The sequence below is a fragment of the Xyrauchen texanus genome, chromosome 25, assembly GCF_025860055.1.
Source record: "Xyrauchen texanus isolate HMW12.3.18 chromosome 25, RBS_HiC_50CHRs, whole genome shotgun sequence".
Taxonomy (NCBI): domain Eukaryota; kingdom Metazoa; phylum Chordata; class Actinopteri; order Cypriniformes; family Catostomidae; genus Xyrauchen; species Xyrauchen texanus.
In genome coordinates this window covers 8,566,088-8,590,238 of record NC_068300.1, presented here as the reverse complement: position 1 = coordinate 8,590,238, position 24,151 = coordinate 8,566,088, and the positions used below count along the sequence as shown (strand labels likewise).

Below are 24,151 nucleotides of genomic sequence, written 5' to 3'. Positions count from 1 at the left end.
TTTGCATAAAGCTGGAAAGGGTTACAGAGCTACCTAGAATAGCTTAGATATTCATCCGTCCACAGTTAAGACAAATTGTCTATAAATGGAGACGATTTAGTACTGTGGCTACTCTCCCTAGAAGTGCCCGTCCTGCTAAGATAACTCAAAAGGCACACCGCAGAATGCTCAATGAGGTAAAAAGAATGAATCCACTACAGAACGGCTTCAAAACAGAAAATCCACCTTTTGGAGTGGCCCAGAGCCAGTCCTTAACCCAATAGAGATGCTGTGGAATGACCTCACGAGAGCCGTTCACACCAGATATACTAAGAATACGACTGAGCTGAAGCAGTTCTGAAAGGAAGAATGGTCCAAAATACCTTCTGAATGTTGTACATGTCTAAACCGTAACTCCCGGAAACGCTTGGTAGAGGTTTTTGCTAACAAAGGAGGATCAACCAGTTTTTAAATCCAAGGGTTCACTTACTTTTTCCACAGCACAGTGAATGTTTAATGGGATGTGTTCAATGAAGACATTAAACGATTATAATTGTTTGTGTGTTATTAGCTTAAGCACATTTTGTTTGTCTATACTAGTGACTTTGATGAAGACGAGATCACATTTTATGACCAATTAAAGGGTTCACATACATTTTCTTGCCCCTGTACGTATATCCTATCTGAACAAACATTTGTATGCCCTTAGGTTGAATTCTCACTCACCTTGGTATGTAATTGTCAGGCAATGGTTTTCTGTTGATTGGGTAATGTGTTAATGTGCCTCTTAGTGGTCAATCGCAGTTGCATATTTTGTTTCAAGTCTTTGGTGGCAAATACACAGCAATCGTCTATGTGCCATCTGATTGCCATAGTCCTTAATGAAAGAAATGTCTTCTGGGTATTGTAGTTTCCAATGGCACCAGGGAATGTAGAGTACTGATGTCTTCAGAGAAATGTGCATAATATTTCCTGGTGTGTCTAATAGTAGTTCTTAGTAGCAAATAAAAACGGTAGATCTTGTTGATGTACTTTCCATCGGCAGCCATATATATGTGATTTAAGTGATACAGTCCTCAGGTTTTTGGTAATTTAGGTTTAAAAGACTTCTGTGCTTAAACATGCAGCGTGTGCTTGGAAAGTGACCATCCTGTGATTCTGTAACCATGGTGACATACAGAAGAACATCGACAAACAAACGAAAACAAAATGGAAAACTATGCTAAGGAGTGGATGGCTGGTAATCACAGGACAAAAAAAAGGGTAAAAAGAAATACAAGTTTAAAAATAGTGGCATATGAGAGAGAGGAGAACAACACTAGAATGAGGATGAATAAAATGATGGGCTGAAACATCTGGGTGATTAACCGACAGTATTAAAAAACGTCCATTAAAATCAGGGGTGAGTGGGAAGACAGGATCAGAGAGAAAGAGAGAAAGGTTAAGATATTATGGCCATCAACATTTTTAATTTTGCATAGTTTATATAATCTTAGCATTCCACAAATGTATGCTTGCTAGTTTGCTAAATGTTAAAAGCACTTGGGAGGGTTCACCCAAAAAAGTTGAACTCTCTCATCATTTACTCACTCTTATGTCATCCAAAATTTGTCTTATGGATGGTTTATGGATTGGCTCCATTCACGCCAATGGTTTATGGATTGGCCCCATTCACGTTCATTGTAAGTGCCTTACTCTAACCACATTTTTTCCATCTCTTAAAAGAAAAGAAGGGATGAGACCAAATTGTTTTTGTGGTAATCAATATTGAGTCCATTGAGCTTAACTTGTATTGAACCCGGAATATTCCTTTAGTAACATATTCTTTCTCGGTCTGTTGGTGTATCACACACATCTATAGAATTTAGAAGACCTCAAATATAACACAAGATTCATAGGGACATCTTTTACGGTGCTTTTTTGTCCTTCTACTGGTTACTGTGTTCCACTGAAGACAGATCATTATACAGGTTTGACGCATCATTAGGGTGAGTAAATGACATTTTAGTTTTTGGGTGAACTTTCTTATTCTACATCATACAATCAAACATACTATTACTCTTGTTTCACATAGACACACAGACTTTCGTCAGACTCACAGACAACGGTTCTTCTGAATTTCTTTCTTCAGGTCTTGAAACTTCTAGTCGGTCAATAAACCCCTGTAGCTCCTTCCTGAAGGCCTTCATCTGAGCATTAATGCGGTAGAGTAGCTCATGCTCCCTTATCCGTCCACCATCCTCATCGTCTTCCATATGACCGAAAAGATCCCCATTAGCTACAAACACCCGTGCCTCCGCTATGATTGTACTAGTGTCAGCTATGAGCCGGTCAATGGTTCGTCCCAATCGCTCTGCTTCGGCACGGATGTCAATCATCTGCTGCCTGTCCCGTATAGAGCGAGAAAGGAGGCGACTGAGTCGGGCGAATACAGAGGACGAGTTGGCGTGAGGCAACGAGCATTGCAGACTTCCTCCGAGTCACTTTCTCCACCGACAGGACCCTCGCGTTTACGATGGGGAGGGAGGCGAGAGGAAGACGAGTCCTCATCGCTTCTCTACGCCCTCCAATTCCAGGACCACTGTCACTCTCTGCGTCACTGTCGCGTTGTGTGACGGCAAGGTGCGATGCTAGGTCATATCGCTGCACATTGGAAAGCAACACTCGGTTCTCGTATTGAAGCTGCATCACCTTCCCGCTCAGGTCGTTGATCTGTTTTCTAGTTGCCTTGAGCTCCTCCTGCAATGCCTCGGCTTTGGAGGCGTCTCCTGCTCCATTGGTGCCGCCAAATGAATTGCCACCTGAGGTATGCCTTGTGCCCTCTTTAAAGCGCAGTTTGTTCAACTCACATGTCACTCTCTTATTCTGCTCCTCTACATCTGCCAGGTTCCTCCTTAGAAGTTCTGCCTCATCCTCCACGAGCTGTAGTTGCTGCCTAAGCTCTGACAACTCTGATCCCTGCTCACGCCCCAATCCTCCTTCAGCTCCAGATAGACCCCCATTGGATGTCTCGTCCCCTCGAAGGTCATCCAGCTCTGCTCTCAGGCCACGGTTCTCCACCTCCAACTCAACAATTTTACGCCCCAGGATGTTGGCCTCCTCTTCCACCAGTCGCAAGCGGAGTTTCAGCTCTGATTCTCGGGTCGTGGGAGGGCCACCAGCTTCACCCTTTGGATGGGGACTGTCCAGATCCCCATAGAAGGAGTGATACTTCTGTAATTCTTGTTCTAAGCGGTCCTTTTCCTTGTCAATCTTTGCCATTTTCTTCCTCATTAATGTCGCTTCCTCTTTAATGAATGCCACCTGGCATTTCAAGTCCTCATTATCTTCCTGAGGACAGAAGAGTTGCGTCACATGTTTTTGGCTTAATAGAAACAATGCTTCAAAGTTCTACACCAAACACAAGAGTAGCAAAGCAGATCCGAAATACATGCAACTGAAAAGATTGATTATAAGGACCAATTGATATAGGGGGGACGAGGCTAGTTGTTTACAGGGAAGTTGTCACAAGGGCTATATCTTAGTAACGATAGGATTTGGAGTCTAAAGTTAAATTGCGCAAATGTGTATTTTCTCTAGCAAAAGGTTTTGTGAATTCTACTCGCCAAAGTACATTTTTACTATCATTATGATTTTGTAATAGCTCTTGGGTAAACAAGTGAACATAATCAAACCATATTGGCACACATTCAGATATATTTATACACATGTATAAATTAATGACTACTCAAATGAAATTAAACTTATAAAAGTGGTTTTATTCTACATGGAAAGGGTCCCCTCATGGGGGCCGCCATGTTAGGAGCACATGACCAGCAAAATACTACTTATTCACAGTAACCTTCCTGTTATTGGACACTTTATCTCATGGATTCAATTTCTATAGGGAAGACATGCAGGCTTGAGTGAAGTTTAAGATGCCATTTATTTGATAAATGTAAAACAGAAAGTAATGTCTCTCTCTTTGGCGTAGGCCCCGTCCGGCGGTCCGAGGGAGTTGTACCCGGAACCGCCATGTCCTGCCGGAGACAGGAGGCAGGGGCTAGGAGCCTACCCCCATGCAGGACGGGGCTCAACTGGTGGTGGTGGGGTGGTGGAGGTTGCAGTGTTAGCGCACCAAACCAGCAATGTGATAGATTGTGAGCGGACTTATAAAGCAATGGCTTACATGCGATTGGCTAGGAGTTACCCAGCTAATGGTGCGATGATGTACAGCTGCTAGTCTTCCCGCTAGAACTACGCTGCGCTTACATGAATCATAGTTAACTGTGACTTGTGCATTTCTACATTGCCATTGGTAACAGAAAACTGTTGTGTTTGATGATGATGATGCATCCAGGCCTCTACATATCAGTGTAAGTCCAAGATGACAAATTAAAAATAAAATGACTGAGTGCACCTTTAAATGTGATAAATGTATACAATTTATCCATAACAGTATATGTTGGCCAAAACAATGTTTGTATATTTTTGTATGTTAACTTTTCCATTTTTGTTGTTACATTAATAATTTTTTGTGCCTCATTATTGTTTTTTTTTGTCTTTTTTTTAACTATTTTAGGCTTTTTTTTTATTGAAAAGCTTCAAATAGGCTGTTTAAGGCAGGTGTAAATTGAAAGAGAGGTGCCAATTTTGTGGTTGTGATGGTGGGGACACGTTCCCCCTTCAATCCACCAATGTTCACATGAAACCTACAGTACGCCATTGGTTTATAGTGTGACATCATGCCCTGCACTTGGGGTAAATTTGTCACAAAAGGTCAGCATGTTCATTGAAGTGTTTTTTTTTCCAAATACAGACACATCATTGTTTTGTTGTTTTTTTTTGTCTGTTTGTTTAGCTTTCGTTTCAACCCTCTGGGACACATTACTGGTTTCTGAGAAGGACAATGTTTCAAGCTCACCTCTGTTGGAGTCTGAGTCTTCCTTTCAGGCTTTTGTGCATCCTTGCTTCCTCTTCGTTTTTGAGACTAGACAAAAAGAACATGCATGAATGCTTGAAATCAAGTGTGCCTGAATATGAGTGTGTAGTGACTTTACAAGTGTACTTGCAAATATAAATGATTAGGTCTCAGTGTTTGTGGGTCTACAGCACCTCTTTGGCTTTGTCCAGTTCATTTTGCAGAGCCTGTTTGGTGACTTCCACCTCAATCAGTTTCTGTCTCAGTCGCTCGTTCTCTTCTTCTGTCTTTGTTCGTTTTCCCTCTACATTCTCCAACTCATGGTGAAGTCTCACGGACACATCCTTGGCAACCTTTCAGAAAAAATGTCAAGGTGAGATTTTGTTAAAAGGTCTGATCTGTTGAATCATGAGCTATCAATTAAGCAAAACACTTAAAGGGATAGTTCACCCAAAATGTTTAATTCTCTCATTTACCCTCATGCCGTCCCAGATGTGCATGACTTTCTTTTCCCTGCAGAACACAAGCAAAGCTTTTTAGAAGAATATCTCACCTCTGTAGGTCCATACAATGCAAGTTAATGGTGACCAGAACTTTGAAGCTCAAAAAGCACATAAAGGCTGCATAAAAGTAATCCATACGACTCCAGTGGTGTAATCAATGTCTTCTGAAGCGATCCAATCGTTTTTGGGTGAGAACAGACCAACTTAAAAGTTTTTGTAACTGTTCACTTGCACTGTATGGAATGACAGAACTGAGATATTCTTCTAAACATCTTCGGTATTTCTAAAAAGAAAGTCAAACACATCTGGAATGGCTGGAATTATCTCTGTTACAAGAGCACAGTTGCTTTTGAGAGAAGCATCACCTAACTGACAAGTTAATAATAATTTTTTCAAAAGCACTATAAAAATAGGTCTTTGAGGGCGAGTAAAAAGCAACGCAGGCATTCACACTTTCTCATGGCATGTATTTTAAGATAAGAACATCTGGTATTGCCTTCAAATCTTGCTCTAAGCTCCTCAGGAGGTCCTCGTCAATTTCTCCTGTTTGAGCGTAGCGTAGGCGTTTGCGTTCGGCCTTGCGGAGCCTGTACTGAAGGATGCGGCAGTTCTTGTTTGCGCGCTCCAGCTCACGCCGCATGTCTTGCAACTGACAGGTGTCCTCCTCGTAAAAGGTGTCACGCATCTCCTCCATCTCCGTCCGCATCTCCTCGATCTCATTCTAAGACAACCAGAGTGTGCTCATTAAGAAAATCTTAATTATATTGAAAACATTAAGCATTAAGCAACATCTATCTATCTATCTATCTATCTGTCTGTCTGTCTGTCTGTCTGTCTATCTATCTGTCTGTCTATCTGTCTGTCTGTCTATATGTCTGTCTGTCTGTATGTCTGTCTATCTGTCTATCTATCTGTCTGTCTATCTATCTATCTATCTATCTATCTATCTGTCTGTCTGTCTGTCTAACTCTCTCTCTCTGATCTATCTATCTGTCTGTCTGTCTGTCTATCTATCTGTCTCTCTCTGATCTATCTATCTATCTGTCTAACTCTCTCTCTGATCTATCTGTCTGTCTGTCCGTCTAACTCTGTCTTATCTATTTCCATCCATCAGTCCATCTCTTTCTGTCTGTCTGTCTAACTCTCTCTCTGATCTATCTATCTATCTATCTATCTATCTATCTATCTATCTATCTATCTATCTATCTATCTATCTATCTATCTATCTATCTATCTATCTATCTATCTGTCTCTGATCTATCTATCTATCTGTCTAACTCTCTCTCTGATCTATCTGTCTGTCTGTCTGTCTAACTCTGTCTTATCTATTTCTATCTATCAGTCCATCTCTGTCTGTCTGTCTGTCTGTCTAACTCTCTATCTAACTATCTATCTATCTATCTATCTATCTATCTATCTATCTATCTATCTATCTATCTATCTATCTCTCTGCCTGATCTATCTATCTGTCTGTCTGTCTGTCTGTCTGTCTATCTATCTAGTCTGTCTAACTCTCTCTCTCTGATCTGTCTGTCTGTCTAACTGTGTCTCTGATCTATCTATCTGTCTCTGATCTATCTCTGATCTATCTATCTATCTCTCTATCTATCTATCTATCTATCTATCTATCTATCTGATACTATCTCTGTATCTATCTATCTATCTAGTCTGTCTGTCTCGTCTGTCTGTCTGTCTATCTATCTATCTATCTATCTATCTATCTATCTATCTATCTATCTATCTCTCTATCTATCTATCTATCTATCTATCTGTCTGTCTGTCTGACACTATTTATTTTGTATCTATCTATCTGTCTGTCTCACTCTCTCTCTCTGATCTATCTATCTATCTATCTATCTATCTATCTGTCTGTCTGTCTGACACTAGTTATTTTGTATCTATCTGTCTGTCTGTCTCACTCTCTCTCTCTGATCTATCTATCTATCTCTGATCTATCTCTGATCTATCTATCTATCTATCTATCTATCTATCTATCTATCTATCTATCTATCTATCTATCTCTCTCTGATCTATCTATCTATCTAGTCTGTCTAACTCTCTCTCTCTGATCTGTCTGTCTAACTGTGTCTTATTTATCTATCTGTGTCTGTCTGTCTGTCTGTCTGTCTTTCAGTCTAACTCTCTATCTATCTATCTATCTATCTATCTATCTATCTATCTATCTATCTATCTATCTGTCTGTCTAACTCTCTATCTATCTATCTATCTATCTATCTATCTATCTATCTATCTATCTATCTATCTATCTATCTGTCTGTCTGACACTATTTATTTTCTATCTATCTATCTATCTATCTATCTATCTATCTGTCTGTCTGTCTGTCTGTCTGTCTGTCTGTCTGTCTGTCTGTCTGTCTGTCTGTCTGTCTCACTCTCTCTCTCTGATCTATCTATCATTTTCTCAAGTATCGCAGACAAACCTTAAGATCCTCGTTTTCTTCTTCTAATTTGTCGATCTCGTCCTGTAGTGCTTCATTCTGCTGTGTCACGGGCTCGGCGGCAACGCTCGTGTCTCCTGATGCTTTGCACTGCATCCTGCCTCTTTTCTTCAAGCGCTTGTTGATGTGATACTGGATGATCTCCGACTGCAAACAGCCCCCGCCCCAGAAGGCCGGTCTACAGCCCACGTACTCTCCTCCTGCAGCGGCTTCAGTCCCCCTCACACCACCGTTGGGCAGCTCCGCAGACGAGTCTCTCTTGATGCAGGTTACCCGCAGCGAACGACGCTTGTCCGGTGGTGGAGGGCGATCAATCCGCTCCTCAGTTCCCCAAACCGCATCTGTTTCAGCACCACGAACAGCTGCTGCGCCTCTCACTCTCACCACACGTCCCTCTTGGACCACCTGCTCTCCCTCAAGTCCTTTACAGGCTTTACCTCTGAGCTTTGGGGCAGTGGATGGTGTGGTGCGGCTGTCAATGGGTTTGGAGGCCGGTTTAGAGAGTGTTTGTGCGGTTGATGGAGAGTGCGATCGCCTCCTCCCTTCTCTTCTGTCCGCGGATGCTGGAAAATCCGCAGCGCCACTTGCGGCGAAGCTCCTCATGTCATATAAAGGACCTCCAAAAGCACTTTACATGGCTTGTTTCATTTATGAGAAGGGGGAAATGTAATTAGACCATTAATAGAATTGTATATAATTAGGCTATACTTATATAAATCATATGATAGTTTATTATTTTATCCAGTATGCATTGAAAACCACATGCAAAGCAATTAAAGAACAGCATTTTTTTTAGGGGAAGAACGATAATCAAAGAATGTTAATGGCTGTTAATATCATCCATTGTATGTCGTTTAAAGGAGAATCCTCTGTACGTAATAAGTATGAACGAGTAAGAGTAACTTCCACAACACATTGCATAAAAGTTTATTACGTCCAGATCAATAACATACAATGGATTAAAAATGTGATGATTGTAGTTGAGTTATTATAGATAGATTGATAATTAACACTGGCCGCTGTTAATCTTAACATGGAAGATGCGCAAATAAAACAAATCAAGATATATTAGAATGGTTGCATCCTTGTTGCAATCTTAATTTGAGTTATTCTTCAACAATAATAGATACTTTCTTACCTGCATGAGAACCTGTAATTGCTTTTATGTCTTGTGTGAGTACTGTAGGACAGTTCGGCAGCTCGAGGGTACCAGGCACTGCTTAGGCACGCGAGACAGATGCGGTGAATATTCATGAGCTGACGTAACCAATGATATAATGAAGGAAGTGTGAGAACTCAGTTTCTCATTTTTCACTCTGAAGTCGTTTCTGTCAATTTTATTTGAAAGTTTTATTTTGTAAATTGTATAGATAGATAGACAGACAGACAGATAAATAGATCAGACAGACAGACAGATAGATTTTATTTTTTAATTTAAAAAAAATGTTTTAACAATAATTTAAAAGTACTTATGTAAAATATTATGTACATTTTTACCATAAATTATACAAGAAAATCATACTTTTCACATCTAAAAATGTAATTTTTACAACATTTTATTGTAAAAACTGCCATATTGTCTATATATTAGTTTTATTTACTGTATATTATACAGTTAATGATCGTTAATCAATTAACAATTTGTTTTGTAGCATTTGTACAGTCTTTTACCATCAAAATTGCAGACATGTTTTACAGTGCAGATAGACAGACAGACATTAGATAGATAGACAGACAGACAGACAGACATTAGATAGATAGATAGATAGATAGATAGATAGATAGATAGATAGATAGATAGATAGATAGATAGACAGACAGATAGATAGAAAGACAGATAGATAGACAGAGAGACAGACAGACAGACAGACAGATAGATAGATCAGGCAGAGAGATAGATAGATAGACAGACAGACAGATCAGGCAGATAGATAGATAGACAGACAGACAGATCAGGCAGATAGATAGATAGATAGATAGATAGATAGATAGATAGATAGATAGATAGATAGATAGATAGACAGACAGACATATAGATAGATATAGAAAGACAGATAGATAGATAGATAGATAGATAGATAGATAGATAGATAGATAGATAGATAGATAGATAGATAGATAGATAGATAGATAGACAGACAGACAGATCAGGCAGATAGATAGATAGATAGATAGATAGATAGATAGATAGATAGATAGATAGATAGACAGACAGACAGACATATAGATAGATAGATAGATAGATAGATAGACAGACAGACAGACAGACAGACAGACAGATCAGGCAGATAGATAGATAGATAGATAGATAGATAGATAGATAGATAGATAGATAGACAGACAGACAGACATATAGATAGATATAGATAGATAGATAGATAGATAGATAGATAGATAGATAGACAGACAGACAGACAGACAGACAGACAGACAGACAGATCAGGCAGATAGATAGATAGATAGATAGATAGATAGATAGATAGATAGATAGATAGATAGATAGATAGATAGATAGACAGACAGACATATAGATAGATATAGAAAGACAGACAGATAGATAGATAGATAGATAGATAGATAGATAGATAGATAGATAGATAGATAGATAGATAGATAGACAGACAATGAACAATGTTCATATTTATTTGGGGGGCAATTTCTTGGGTCTTGTTCGACTAGCTGTCACAAGAGAAGATTTTCAGTGAGTAACTTTTTCATGGACCTCCACTTTATATGGAAAAGAGTGTCCAGGTACATTGTCCCAAAGTTAAGTTTCCACAAGTCATGTGAGTTTAAAATCGACATGAGTAAATGATGACATCATTTTCATTTTTGGGTGAACTATTAAATCAAGCTCTCCCATCAGGGGTGGACTGGGAAGAGAAATCGGCCCGTTCTGCGTAACGTGTTGGCTCATTTCATCTTATCTAATGCTTCACTTAGGTCAAATGCTTTGAATTGCACCTATGTTATTCTGTTATACCACCTATGGCCACAAGAGAGCGCCACCTGCAGTGCTAAGAAAGTATAGCTACAGGCCGGAGAACTCAAAATGTGAGCGGGATCTCTAAAAGAGGGCGGTGTCACAACTCCCCCATTTTTTTTTTTTGGGGGCGGGGAGTTGTTTGAGTTGTGGCAACTACAGAAGGTGGTGTCATTAGAGAAAGGATTAAGTTAGGTGCTCCCTATATCTTTGCTGTCTGTTTTGAGCTCTACCTGCAGCTATATCCATTGCATCCATGAGCTAGAAATAGTTTAGCTTATTTCTGTTCAACAAGTAGAATGAAGCAAACTATTGCATCAAAGTATTTTATTCAAGTAGCGCTGCTGTACTGGTTGAGTAGGGCACCAGTAAAGCCAAGGTTGTGGGTTCAATTACCAGAAAGTCGCTTTATATAAAAGCATCTGACAAATGCAGATTTGAGGTCTGAGACAAGGTTTTACATTTAGAGGTGAACTGTCAGTCCAATATTCATCAATCTGCTGGTCCTACTTCTCACCAACTGCACCACAGGCCCAGTATTTTTACTAGGGACACTATAGCATATTAGTAAGAAGATATATCACACTGACACTATGAAAGCAATGCATTTACATTAGAAAGTGTACATGCATAGTCCATGATAGAGGCTGTTTGTGAAGACAATGTGCTAATTATCTCAGCCAGTGTTTGCAGCATATACTATCAGTGGAACAGGTTGAGTGAAAGGTGAAACCGCTTTCTGTTAATAGGCATAGTGGAAATCTCTAGTCAATCTACAATCCTCTTACTGACAAATATCCTTGATCAGACAGAGAGAGAAAGAGAAAGTTTGAAGAGGTTTGAAGAATAAGAATTTAAAGGTGGTATTATGACTGAAACTATTTTGAACAAACGTCTTCAATTTACAGATTCAATGCATGCAATGTGTTCTCATTTGGCATTCTAGATATGGAGCATTTCTATCATTGAGATTTCCAGCTGTGTATTTTAGGGGCAACAACCACGAGTGCAAGTACTTCTATTTTGCATTCATTTATCAGAATTGTTTTATAACATATTTTACCAGCATGCATTATTTTTTTTGTAATTGATACGTCCCCCTTGGACAGCATGTACTTAAACTGGCATGGCAGTCTGTGCAAAACCTGATGGTCCATGTTATCCATCATGATTTTAGAACGAGTTGTCAAGGTCAGCGCCACAATTTTATTTGCAACTTAGAAATAATGCATAATCTGTAACATTTCTTATTCATTTTAAATCAGAGTATTTATTTGTTTACTTATTATTTCTATGTTTATTTTCCAGATGTATTATTATCAATGTGGACATTTGAACCCCACTGTATTTTCTATTTTATTTTTTATGGCATGCAACGCATAGAACATTTCTAGCTTTAATGTATTATTGAGTATTTTATCTTTGTATATGTGTCTATATGTTTATTGTGTGTGTGTGTTTGTTTGAGACCCACTTAGTGTGCTTCTCCCACTGTGACCTGGATAACATTGCATACTCTGACGTGGATATAAGCTCTTTTACAGCGAAAGCCAATTTACTGGCTGATTAGACCAGATCTGTCTGCCCAACCCCTCAAAGCCCTGGCCTGGACATCTCCATCTTCGCCCTGAGGACACTCAATTGGACGAGCAGGAAGGAGAGAGGGGCGATAGAGGGTCTGCTAATAACCAGGAAAAAGGTGATGGGTCTAAACGAGGGCTTTGATCTTCTGCGTAGCTCAAAGGAAAAGTTCACCCAAACAATGCAAGTATATGGAAGCCAGAACTTTGAAGCTTTAAAAACACATAATGGCAGCATAAAAGTAACCCATAAGACTCCAGTGGTTAAATCCATGTCTTCAGAAGTGATATGATAGGTGTGGGTGAGAAACAGATAAATATTTAAGGAAAATGTACTTTTTTTCTATAAATTCTCATTCGTGCCCAGTAGGTGGCGATATGCACAAATAATGCGCATCACCAAAACAAAAGAATGTGAAAGTCGTAGTAAAATAGGACTTAAATATTGATCTGTTTTTCACCCACACCTATCATATGACTTCTGAAGACATGGATTTAACCACTGGAGTCGTATGGATTACTTTTATGCTGCCTTTATGTGATTTTTGGACCTACAAAGTTCTAATCACCCTTCACTTTCATTATATGGACCTGCAGAGATGAGATATTCTTCTAAAAATCTGTGTTCTACTAAAGAAAGTCATACACATCTGGGATAAGAGAATTGTATTTTTGGGTGAACTATTCCTTTTAATAACTTCGCTGAGCTTAAAGCACTCCTTAGTACTGACAATCATAGGTGGAAATCCCCCCCCACCCCCCATCTGTGGGTTGTCCCCCCCTAAAATATCATTAAAATATGTGTATTGTAAATAATATAATGATATATTCTAAAATAATTGTTTAAGAAATAAAATAATACAAATGCAAACGGGGCAACAACAAAAAACACCTTGGTGTCCCCTTCAAAAATTGCTCTTGAGAATTGTTATGTTTATTGTCCCCCCCAACATTTTGATGAAATTTTTGCCTCTGCTGACAATCCAAACTGAACTACAGATGTGGAAAAAATAACTACTAGTTCTGAGTCAACAACATCAAGTGATTAAAACTACATATATTTTTTGAGGAAAATGCAAAACCCCTTGCGTTTTCCCTCTCCGTTCTTCCAACCCTGTTGCAATCAATGCATTCACAGCATTCACAGACTCTTAAGTGTGAGCAGTTTATAAGTGACACTTGCCCAGTCTAACACACAGATGAAAAAGACTGACAGAAAAAGAAAGAAAGGTTGACCCTGTTTATTTTATTCAGATCTGCAGCAGTTGGTTTAATGATTTAATATTAGAGGAAGCTGTTGTAGCATACAGGATGATTAGCAAATCAGAAATACATCCACTGAGCATTAGAACCTGCTTAATTTACGAGTATTCATACAGAAATATACAGCTTACTGCAGCAGTTTACGGCTGAGAAAATAGAGTTTAGTTGTTGTAACATGTTCACAACAACTCGCTCTGATTTCTACCTTCTAGTTTTTCAAATTTGGGGTTGTGGTCAGACAGGCAACAGAGAAAAGTGAATTTCTTAAAATTGAATATGCATCGAATGCAATATGACCACCTAGACACTGTCATGAGAACTACACGTTTAAAGCAATACAGAGAAATACACAAAGATGTGAATGGATATGAGTGTGGGCATGTGCTGACTTTAAATGTGGGATAAACATCTGTTACAAGCTACCTGAGTATAAAGCCATGGCACCATCATTACCGTATGCTGTCTCAGGACGTTGTTTGGTGAAGTGCAAATAATGATTGCAATGGTTTTGTTCACCAACTGCACAGTTCCAAAAGTACAGTATTGTCTTCAGTAACATGTTGCAACATGTGTTTTACATTTTACTGCCACTTTCCCTATTGGTAAAAACACCATTGTTTAACTACAAAGCAATATTCAAAAAGACAATAGTAATAGCTGTAAAATTGAACAGTCTATGAAAGCTAGTTTGTGGGATTATACTGATGGAAATGATTCCCTGATTTACCTAATTTAGTGAAAAATCTGTTCAAGAGCATCAAGAAAATTGGCAGCCATTGAAACCAGTAGAGGGGAATTTCAAGATACTAGTCCAAAGCCATTGGCATTTCTGTGCCATCAGCTACTCCCATTAAATAAGACCATTAAGAGAATAAACTAGGATTTGATGGATGTGAAAAAGCATATTCAACAGTAGTTATGTGGTTAAAAAACAAATGCAAAACAGAGTTTTAGCCCCCTAGATGATAAGCGAACACCTCAAAGTAGCTTGCTTTTATACGATGCTTTTAGCCAAAACACAATGTCCTCGCAGAAGGACGAGAGGTCGCATAAGGAAATGCAAAATGATTTCTCATTTGTTTCTTTAGATTTTGGAGTAAAATAGGACAAGGTAATTTTCTTGACAGGTTTCGTGAGAATCACCCAGCTCGATTATAACGGCGTGTGTAAACGTACTGAATGGTGAGATCGGATTTCATGCATTCGTGTGCAAAAACAATCAGGTCTGGCCACGTGCAACTTGGGAGTTTGAACAGTCGTCTAAAAAAACGTATTTCCCCTGCAGTGTTAAGAAAGCCTTGGAGGCTCCTTTAATAAGCCGAGAGTTAAATAAGGTGTGTTAGATAATGGAGACATCCAAAATGTGCAGTGCTGTGGGTCGTTGAGTACCAGAATTGAGAACAACTGACATTAGGGACATTTTAGAGTGATGTCACACTGGAAGCCAAGGAATCTTGCATTGAATCCAACTGGAATGCTTGGCGGAGTCGGAATCGTCTAAACAGCGGCTCCAAGTTAGCAAGTATCTTTCGTAAGATTCTTAGAAATGTCCCTAGTTTGAAATATCTCAATCCTAACATGCTCACTACCATGCTTAATCAACTTAACAAAAAAACAACTCAGCCAATTACCGAACATTCTGTAGAGGTCGTGATTACATGGATCAGTCCCCTTTATGAAGCCCACAGTAACCAGTGCTTAATCTCTTTAACACATCCTTCCATATCCATCCTACTTTTCATTCATCCTTTGCCTTTCCTTTCTTTTGCTTATTTCCATTTTCCATCACCTCCGGTGCCTTTCTGGTGCCGTTGGTTGCTGTGTTGTGGCCGTTGGCGGCAGATTTGGCTGGTTTGAGGCGTGGCTGGCGGCGGTAGGTTTGATAGTAGAAATTTCCGAAGAGGATGATGAAGGTGACCGCGTAGCCGATCAGAGCCCACTGCATCCAGGCCGGGAATGGGCAGCCCGTGTAGAGGGAATGGGTTGCGTGGCCAATAGTGACATGAAACTGAATCTAAAAACAAAGCAAATGGACGTCTGGAAAATCTGCAACTTTTCACAAACTTTTGAGTGAATGAATACGAAGCCTCCATTGATTCTCACTGCATCTTGTGCTTTGAACATTATTATACAGTATTAAAATAAGTCGACCAAATCAGTAGGGCCAACACGATTACTTTCCATTCATCATTTCACTTCAGCCAATCAAATTTATGTACTTAAATATTCTGATTGAACGATTTAACCTCTTCAACTCCCATCAAAAGCTCACCATTTAAACATACTGTGGACTAATCGCCAAAAATTTGGCTCATATTTTCAGAAACATCCCCAAATTAAAAAGACACTAATATTGTATATGTTTACAATCTTATGATGAATAGAATTAATATGTTTATATGTACATAATGCTTGCGGACCGTCACCATATCAACAACCGCGTCACCCGCTGAAAGCGAGGCCGGGCCCCATGGGAGTTGTAGCCCCCTGGGATTCAGCCCGTATAAGCCCGTGCATTAATGTGCCCCTCGTCAACACCAGCGCCACTTTGAACCTCACATTAAGAGCGCTTGCAAATAAAAACGTCTCATTCTTCATTTTGGCGATAGTTAAGACTTGACGTTCTTCTGTGGTAATTAAAATGTGCCTAACATGCTTCTGAAAAAGACTTGATTTCTATCACATGTCCCAGCTGGGCTTGTTTTGTACATCAAATAGCATTAAGGTCCTTTCTCTATAATTTTATCATGGACGAGCTGTTGTGTGTGTGCAAAGATTCTTTTATTTTGTGAGATAACAACCACCGCGACTATCATAGCGGAAAGCGGGACTAGCCTGTTACGACAGTAGTGCTCATAGAATGTCTACGGGACCGCTGCATTTTGCTATCTTATGATAAGCTTGTAGGCTAGCCTTGGTAGAAGGGCTCTGGTGTGTGTGTGTGTGTGTGTGTGTGTGTGTGTGTGTGTGTGTGTGTGTGTGTGTGTGTGTGTGTGTGTGTGTGTGTGTGTGTGTTTTGTAGTGTGCATCAGCGTTATGACTCCGGGAGGACACTTTATAATGGTTCCACCCTTTCCAACATGTGTTTATGTTTTATGAACGGTAAATGCATTAATTGCGATTTTTAATTTAATCACACGCATTAATGCATTAATTCTGACAGCTCTAATATATAATACATATATATATATACAGTGAGGAAAATAAGTATTTGAACACCCTGCTATTTTGCAAGTTCTCCCACTTAGAAATCATGGAGGGGTCTGAAATTGTCATCGTAGGTTCATGTCCACTGTGAGAGACATAATCTAAAAAAAAATCCAGAAATCACAATGTATGATTTTTAACTATTTATTTGTATGATACAGCTGCAAATAAGTATTTGAACACCTGTCTATCAGCTAGAATTCTGACCCTCAAAGACCTGTTAGTCTGCCTTTAAAATGTCCACCTCCACTCCATTTATTATCCTAAATTAGATGCACCTGTTTGAGGTCGTTAGCTGCATAAAGACACCTGTCCACCCCATACAATCAGTAAGAATCCAACTACTAACATGGCCAAGACCAAAGAGCTGTCCAAAGACACTAGAGACAAAATTGTACACCTCCACAAGGCTGGAAAGGGCTACAGGGAAATCGCCAAGCAGCTTGGTGAAAAAAGGTCCACTGTTGGAGCAATCATTAGAAAATGGAAGAAGCTAAACATGACTGTCAATCTCCCTCGGACTGGGGCTCCATGCAAGATCTCACCTCGTGGGGTCTCAATGATCCTAAGAAAGGTGAAAAATCAGCCCAGAACTACACGGGAGGAGCTGGTCAATGACCTGAAAAGAGCTGGGACCACCGCTTCCAAGGTTACTGTTGGTAATACACTAAGACGCCATGGTTTGAAATCATGCATGGCACGGAAGGTTCCCCTGCTTAAACCAGCACATGTCAAGGCCCGTCTTAAGTTTGCCAATGACCATTTGGATGATCCAGAGGAGTCATGGGAGAAAGTCATGTGGTCAGATGAGACCAAAATAGAACTTTTTGGTCATAATTCCACTAACCGTGTTTGGAGGAAGAAGAATGATGAGTACCATCCCAAGAACACCATCCCTACTGTGAAGCATGGGGGTGGTAGCATCATGCTTTGTGGGTGTTTTTCTGCACATGGGACAGGGCTGACTGCACTGTATTAAGGAGAGGATGACCGGGCCATGTATTGCGAGATTTTCGGGAACAACCTCCTTCCCTCAGTTAGAGCATTGAAGATGGGTCGAGGCTGGGTCTTCCAACATGACAATGACCAAGCACACAGCCAGGATAACCAAGGAGTGGCTCTGTAAGAAGCATATCAAGGTTCTGGCGTGGCCTAGCCAGTCTCCAGACCTAAACCCAATAGAGAATCTTTGGAGGGAGCTCAAACTCCGTGTTTCTCAGCGACAGCCCAGAAACCTGACTGATCTAGAGAAGATCTGTGCGGAGGAGTGGGCCAAAATCCCTCCTGCAGTGTGTGCAAACCTGGTGAAAAACTACAGGAAACGTTTGACCTCTGTAATTGCAAACAAAGGCTACTGTACCAAATATTAACATTGATTTTCTCAGGTGTTCAAATACTTATTTGCAGCTGTATCATACAAATAAATAGTTAAAAAATCATACATTGTGATTTCTGGATTTTTGTTATTAGATTATGTCTCTCACAGTGGACATGCACCTACGATGACAATTTCAGACCCCTCCATGATTTCTAAGTGGGAGAACTTGCAAAATAGCAGGGTGTTCAAATACTTATTTTCCTCACTGTATATATAATTTTATGTAGCATAAATGCAAAAGTGATGGTTATCCGTGAAAAGAACAGATTCTAAGCTTTCAAACGGTATGCCATATGCCTGACTTATGTATTCGGAGACTTTAATGTTTTCAGCGTATACCATTTCTCGACATAGCGCCCACTTTTGTACCCGCTTGTGAGTCCGCAGAGTTGAAGAGGTTAAGTGGTACATTATGTAATGAGTGTGCTTTTCTACCATCTGAATAATGGTGAGGTACTTCTTCCACCACAAGTACTTCTGGATCTTTGGACCAAACGCTGCCAGGCCGTAGTAACCGTACATCAGCACATGAATGCCTGAGTTAATCGTGGCGCCAAAGAAAGCTGCAAAGAATAGAGGAGGTTTAGTTACATATAAAATAACACTTAAATATGGTGGACCAAGAAACTATTGATCTAATTACTGGAGTTCTGGGATGATATGTTTAATGTAGACTTGTTAATTGTGGAATATGAGTGAATTTGCATATGCACAAATGAATAAAAATAACATATTGTGCTGAATATGAAACTATTTGTGATGAAACATTTCTATTGTGTAACATTGACACTGTAATGTAAAGTGTTAATCAATCGACTACAACATCCATTCATTTAAAAGCAGACCGCCACCCTTTTCATATCATTTTCCTTTGTTCACCCTTCTATCAACCTTCCAGCCATCTGTACTCTTCCAAAACCTTTGACCCCTTCACATCCCCCTAATCTCTTCTAAACGTCCTACCCTCTCCTCAAATCCCCACACCATTCCTCTGTTTACCTCTCTACTTCCTTGGCCAATCCACAATATACAAGGCACTACTAACAATGTCCTTCTAAAGACAAAAACTCGATTCAATAAGTTCCATTCTGCTGGTCTACAAATTACTTTTCCCGGGAAAATAGAGTGGAATTAAGTATTTTAAAAGCTCAATGATCTGGTGAGGCATACAGTATATGAAGAGGTTGTGTGCATATACGCCTCTTTAAATGTGTATGAATGATGTCATGGAGTGCTCTGTGCACATGTGAATAAGTGTCTTTGTGTATTTCTAATGTAACCATGCTTAGGGTCCAGCATTGCTGAAATATGTCTCTTTGGCTTAGGCTTTGGTTTAAGCTTAGGTTTAGACTTAGCAGTTGGGTTAGTCTATAGTAATTAGCTTAATTTAAGAACAATAGAGGTCATATAGACAGGGGCGCATTAACACACAGGCTTATGAGGGCTGAAGCCCAGGGGCCTACAACTCCAATGGGGCCCAGCTCGCGGCCATGGGGCCCATTTTCCTCTATCCATGTTTGCGGGAGGAATGAACCCATTTAAACGCTTTCAGTGCTGACGTGGTGACAGTGCGCAACCATTAAAGCCGTCCGTGTAGTGCTTGTTCAATGCACAGCAGTTGTGTAAAAACAATAAAAGTCAATGGTGTGTATGTGTACTCACATTGCCCTCCAGGAACCCATTTGATGCCGATCCACCACAGGATGAACATTGTACAGTGGTGATAGACGTGCAGGAAGCTGACCTGATTGAACTTCCTCCTCATGATAAAGAACACTGTGTCGAGAAACTCCACCCCTTTAGAGATGTAGTACCACCACAGAGCCGATGCTATCTGCAGGAACAGAGAGAATCTTAATGATATTACAATATATGTCTGTCTATCTGTGTGTTTCTTCCACTTTGGCACTTTTAGGACTGTGGGCGCCTACAAAGTAAAGTCTCTTTAACCTCCTGAGACTTTCACCCCTGGAGTCGCGAGTTCGAATCTAGGGTGTGCTGAGTGACTCCAGTCAGGTCTCCTAAGTAACCAAATTGGGCCGGTTGCTAGGGAGGGTAGAGTCACATGGGGTAACCTCCTCGTGGTCGCTATAATGTGGTTCTCCCTCTCGGTGGGGCGTTTGGTGAGTTGTGCGTGGATGCCAGTCATGTTTAACGTGCTCAACAAGCCACGATGCACAGATTGACGGTCTCAGACACAGAGACAACTGAGATTCGTCTCCACCACCCGGATTGAGGCACTACGCCACCACGAGGACTTAGAGCGCATTGGGAATTGGGCAATCCAAATTGGGGAGAAAAAAAAAGAGACCCAAGCGTGACTGCTGTGTGCGTTTTCCATTTCCCTTTTGATTTGTTAGTAGTAGCACCTAATAAGCATGCAAAAAAAAAAAAAAAAATCTATGTCCACATATGTGGACAGCGGGTCTAAGTTGTGAAATTTCAAATAATACCAAGCAACAGAACATCAGAATTTTATTTAATTTACTTTTTTTTTAATCAAATTGTTAATTATGTTTACAGGAGGGTTGGTTATTCATGTTTTTGAGACATTGATTTTCTGTAAAGCTGCTTTGAAACAATGTATATTGGGAAAAGCACAAATAAAAAAACTATACAAATACAAATTATTTGACTTGATTTGACTTTTGTTAAGTTTTTTCTTCTTTAGCAAAAACATCTCAATGTTCTCTCTTTGCACTGTCAAACAAACAAGTACTAGCCAGTGCTGGAGCATATTACCAATCAGAAATTAGCATAATTAATTCTGATACATGTAATGACCAGCATCATCCAATCACAGCCAACCACGTTACAGTTGTCTCAATCGCTTTGGCTCAATTCTTGAATGAGAATTTGTTTTTAATAAACAATAAGATCAAACCTCTGTACAATTAGTTTCTTGTTCACACCTGATTTGACGTTCTTATTCATTTAAGCTAATTGCACGTGTTTTGTCACATGTGTGTAAAAAGAGTAAGTACAATTGTCTATACATTTTGCACGGTAACTAAATGCACAGGGCTTGCTGATCAAAGTTCATTCTCAGTGAAATTGTCACTCCTCACAGCTTCTGAACATTCTTTCATCGTGTGAGCCATCACATGCAAAATGATCCATTCAGTTATCAAAATCTGTCGGACATACATGTATAGACATGGCATGTTTGTGATGTCAGCTAAATCTCTGACCAGACCAACATGAGTGACAGGATGTCCAGCAAGAAGATGGGAACTTGTAGTGTTACGTACTGTGAGGAGGTACAATTTATTGTTTTTTTACAGAATTACCATTTTTACCAAAATTGTCATATTGTGGCAATTTTCTGTTCACTATATATAACTTTACATGTAAGAAATGTGCATTTACAGTTTAGAGAATGCTAAGACTGTTTCAAAAAATGAGCCAAAGTGATTGAGAAAAACTAAAATAAAATGATACATTATAAATTCTGAATCTAAGGACTGATTTTCATTGTCCCATGTCTGCCAAACATTTTGAGTGGTCCAAACGTCATCCGCAGCCTGAAACTGAACTTTTGATAAGAAGTTTGGATCAAATGCACTTGGCATCATAGGAAAGCTATAGGATGCTCCCTTGTTGTCTGTTTAGTGGATGACTTAACCTCCAGTGTGCTGTCTGTCTGCACTGGTCTCAGAACAGTCCGAAATGCACCTTATTTTCATCTTAACTCCATATAAAGCCTCTGAAAGCAAAACATATTCTCACTGTGAAAATGCACAGTAAATATAAGATTTTTAATGAAAAACTAGTGCTATTGTACACATAAGTGTACATTGTGTTTAGCAACGTGACGTTTTGTGATAAATCACAAAAACTTTAAAAATGGCATATCAGATGAAACTAGAGACTCTTTTGACTCAAACAGGTTTCAATGTAGAAACTCAACGAGGTTTCTTACCAGATGTACTTTTGTTGGCGTTTCTCCCAAAGACAAACTCTGAGCTGACATTGGCGTCATGTTATTTTGTCACATGACTCTGTACATCACAAGTTTAACCCTTAACTGACAGGACAAGTCTCCTGAACTGAGATCAGTCAGTTTAAATTAAATTATGCGTTGCGTAGAGCAAAGCCAAATACAACGTCCACCTGAGTGAATGCTGAGTCGCACGAGGTTAAAACATTTTTCACACTCTCACATATTTTTTATTATTTTGTCTGCTAACCAAATACAACAGTGATTGTATGCATCACAGGTGACATTTTCGGCCTTTTTTCTGAAAGTCATGAAAATTCCCACCACAGAGTCATTTCCAGCACTCCTTAAATTCTGTATTGAGTTTAATAGAATTTTGTCACGGAAATAACGCTGATGGAAATGACATTTTTTTTAATAAAATGTCTGACTCCTTTTTCTTTCTAAAGCTAATTTCATAGCTAACATTTGAAGTCTTATAATCATTTTAAGTTTTATAATCATAAATACATGCAACTAAACTACATTTTCACACTTTTTAAATCATTCGATTTTTTAAATGATTTACAATGAATTTTATTTGTTTTCTTCAAACATCACTTGTCTCATATTTTATCTCAAGCGCGTTCACTAACTTTTGAAAAAAACTTTATTTGGGGCAACATTTTTGTTGTGTTGGAAATGACGCCACAACTGTGGGACATACTACATTTTTGGAAATATTTATAAAAGTTATTTTTCACAAAATATTTATGTTTATTTCACTCTTTGTTTAGAATGATCATCAAAGTTTTAAACATGTAATAATTTGTATTTTTTCATATGTTTTTGACAGTACACTATTGCAAGTCTTGGTGTTGGACAAGGCTAAAACAATCAAGTCTAAAAGACATTTGAAAGTACCAAAAACAAATGATAAAGGCCTGGTAGAAAGTTTCCAATTCGCAACAAATAAGGAGGCGAGTCCAATAGATTGCGAGAGTGCTGACCCTATCACTGTCCTCACATCACCAGGGGAACGCAGCTTGCTAATGAGGGCGATGAAACATGCCAAGCCAACAGCATGAGGAAATTCAGTGATTCTGTATTGCAGTCCTCGTGATTACAGTCTTCTACCTTTCCCCTCATCCCTTAAAATATTAAATACTTCTTTCACCAGAGCACTGAGAGTCTATAAGATCATGGCTACCATTTGTTTCTATTTGTATGTGTATATACTCTACTGTATATGTGTTGTCACTGGAAACAAAATTGTACTCAGAAGTTCTCTAAATCGAAGAAAACCTCCCTTTGGGAATATCTGGGGTCATTTTTGCAAATCACAATTACGTGCTTCATTACACGTTTTGCTGCAGTTTCCTAGTGAAATGTCCAGCAGGGGGCGCCAAAAGTGAGTGAAATTGTGTTGTAATCAGATGGAGGTTTTAATTAGTTAAGCATTCCTCCCTAACCTGAAACTTTAACCTACAGAAAACTTAACCAATAGTGTCCTAAAAGCAAATGAGAGGTAAAACTTATATAGCACCTTTTTAACCTTAATGGTATTCAAAGCGTTTTACACTGTGACTCATGCACCCATTCACATTCATACACCATTGACGGCAGAGCTGCCATGCAAGGTGCTAGACATTGGGAGCAACTTGGTGTCTTGCCCAAGGACACTTCGGCATGTGGCGTCGTGTGGGCCAGGAATCGAACCACGCGATTAGTCGCCGAACCGCTCTACCAACTGAGCCACAAAACAGACTTGCCCTTTTATCCAAAGCGACTTACAGAGCACTTATTACAGTGTCAATCCCCCCGGAGCAAACTGGAGTTAAGTGCTTGCTCAAGGACACGATGGTGGTGGAACCAGCAACCTTCTGAATACCAGTTCTGTGCTTTAGCCCACTACACCACCACCACTCCACACACTGGGGGAGGGGGGCGTTCACACAGGATGCATTCTTGTATTCATCT

At 39.5% G+C, this 24,151-nt stretch overlaps 1 protein-coding gene and 1 pseudogene across 1 annotated transcript in view; both read right to left on the bottom strand.

Moving 5' to 3' along the window:
• Window positions 1–728: 728 nt before the first annotated feature.
• Window positions 729–9,144, bottom strand: LOC127619329 (protein SOGA3-like; annotated as a pseudogene).
• Window positions 9,145–13,614: 4,470 nt separating this feature from the next.
• Window positions 13,615–24,151, bottom strand: part of LOC127619053 (elongation of very long chain fatty acids protein 4-like) — a 17,888-nt gene continuing 7,351 nt past the window's right edge. Inside the window, exons 5-7 of the mRNA XM_052091774.1 lie at window positions 19,915–20,086; window positions 18,688–18,815; window positions 13,615–15,681 (exon numbers count right to left, since the gene is read on the bottom strand). Of these exons, the coding sequence (XP_051947734.1) occupies window positions 15,406–15,681; window positions 18,688–18,815; window positions 19,915–20,086 (576 nt within the window). The 3' untranslated portion in view covers window positions 13,615–15,405. The remainder of the gene's footprint in view (window positions 15,682–18,687; window positions 18,816–19,914; window positions 20,087–24,151) is intronic.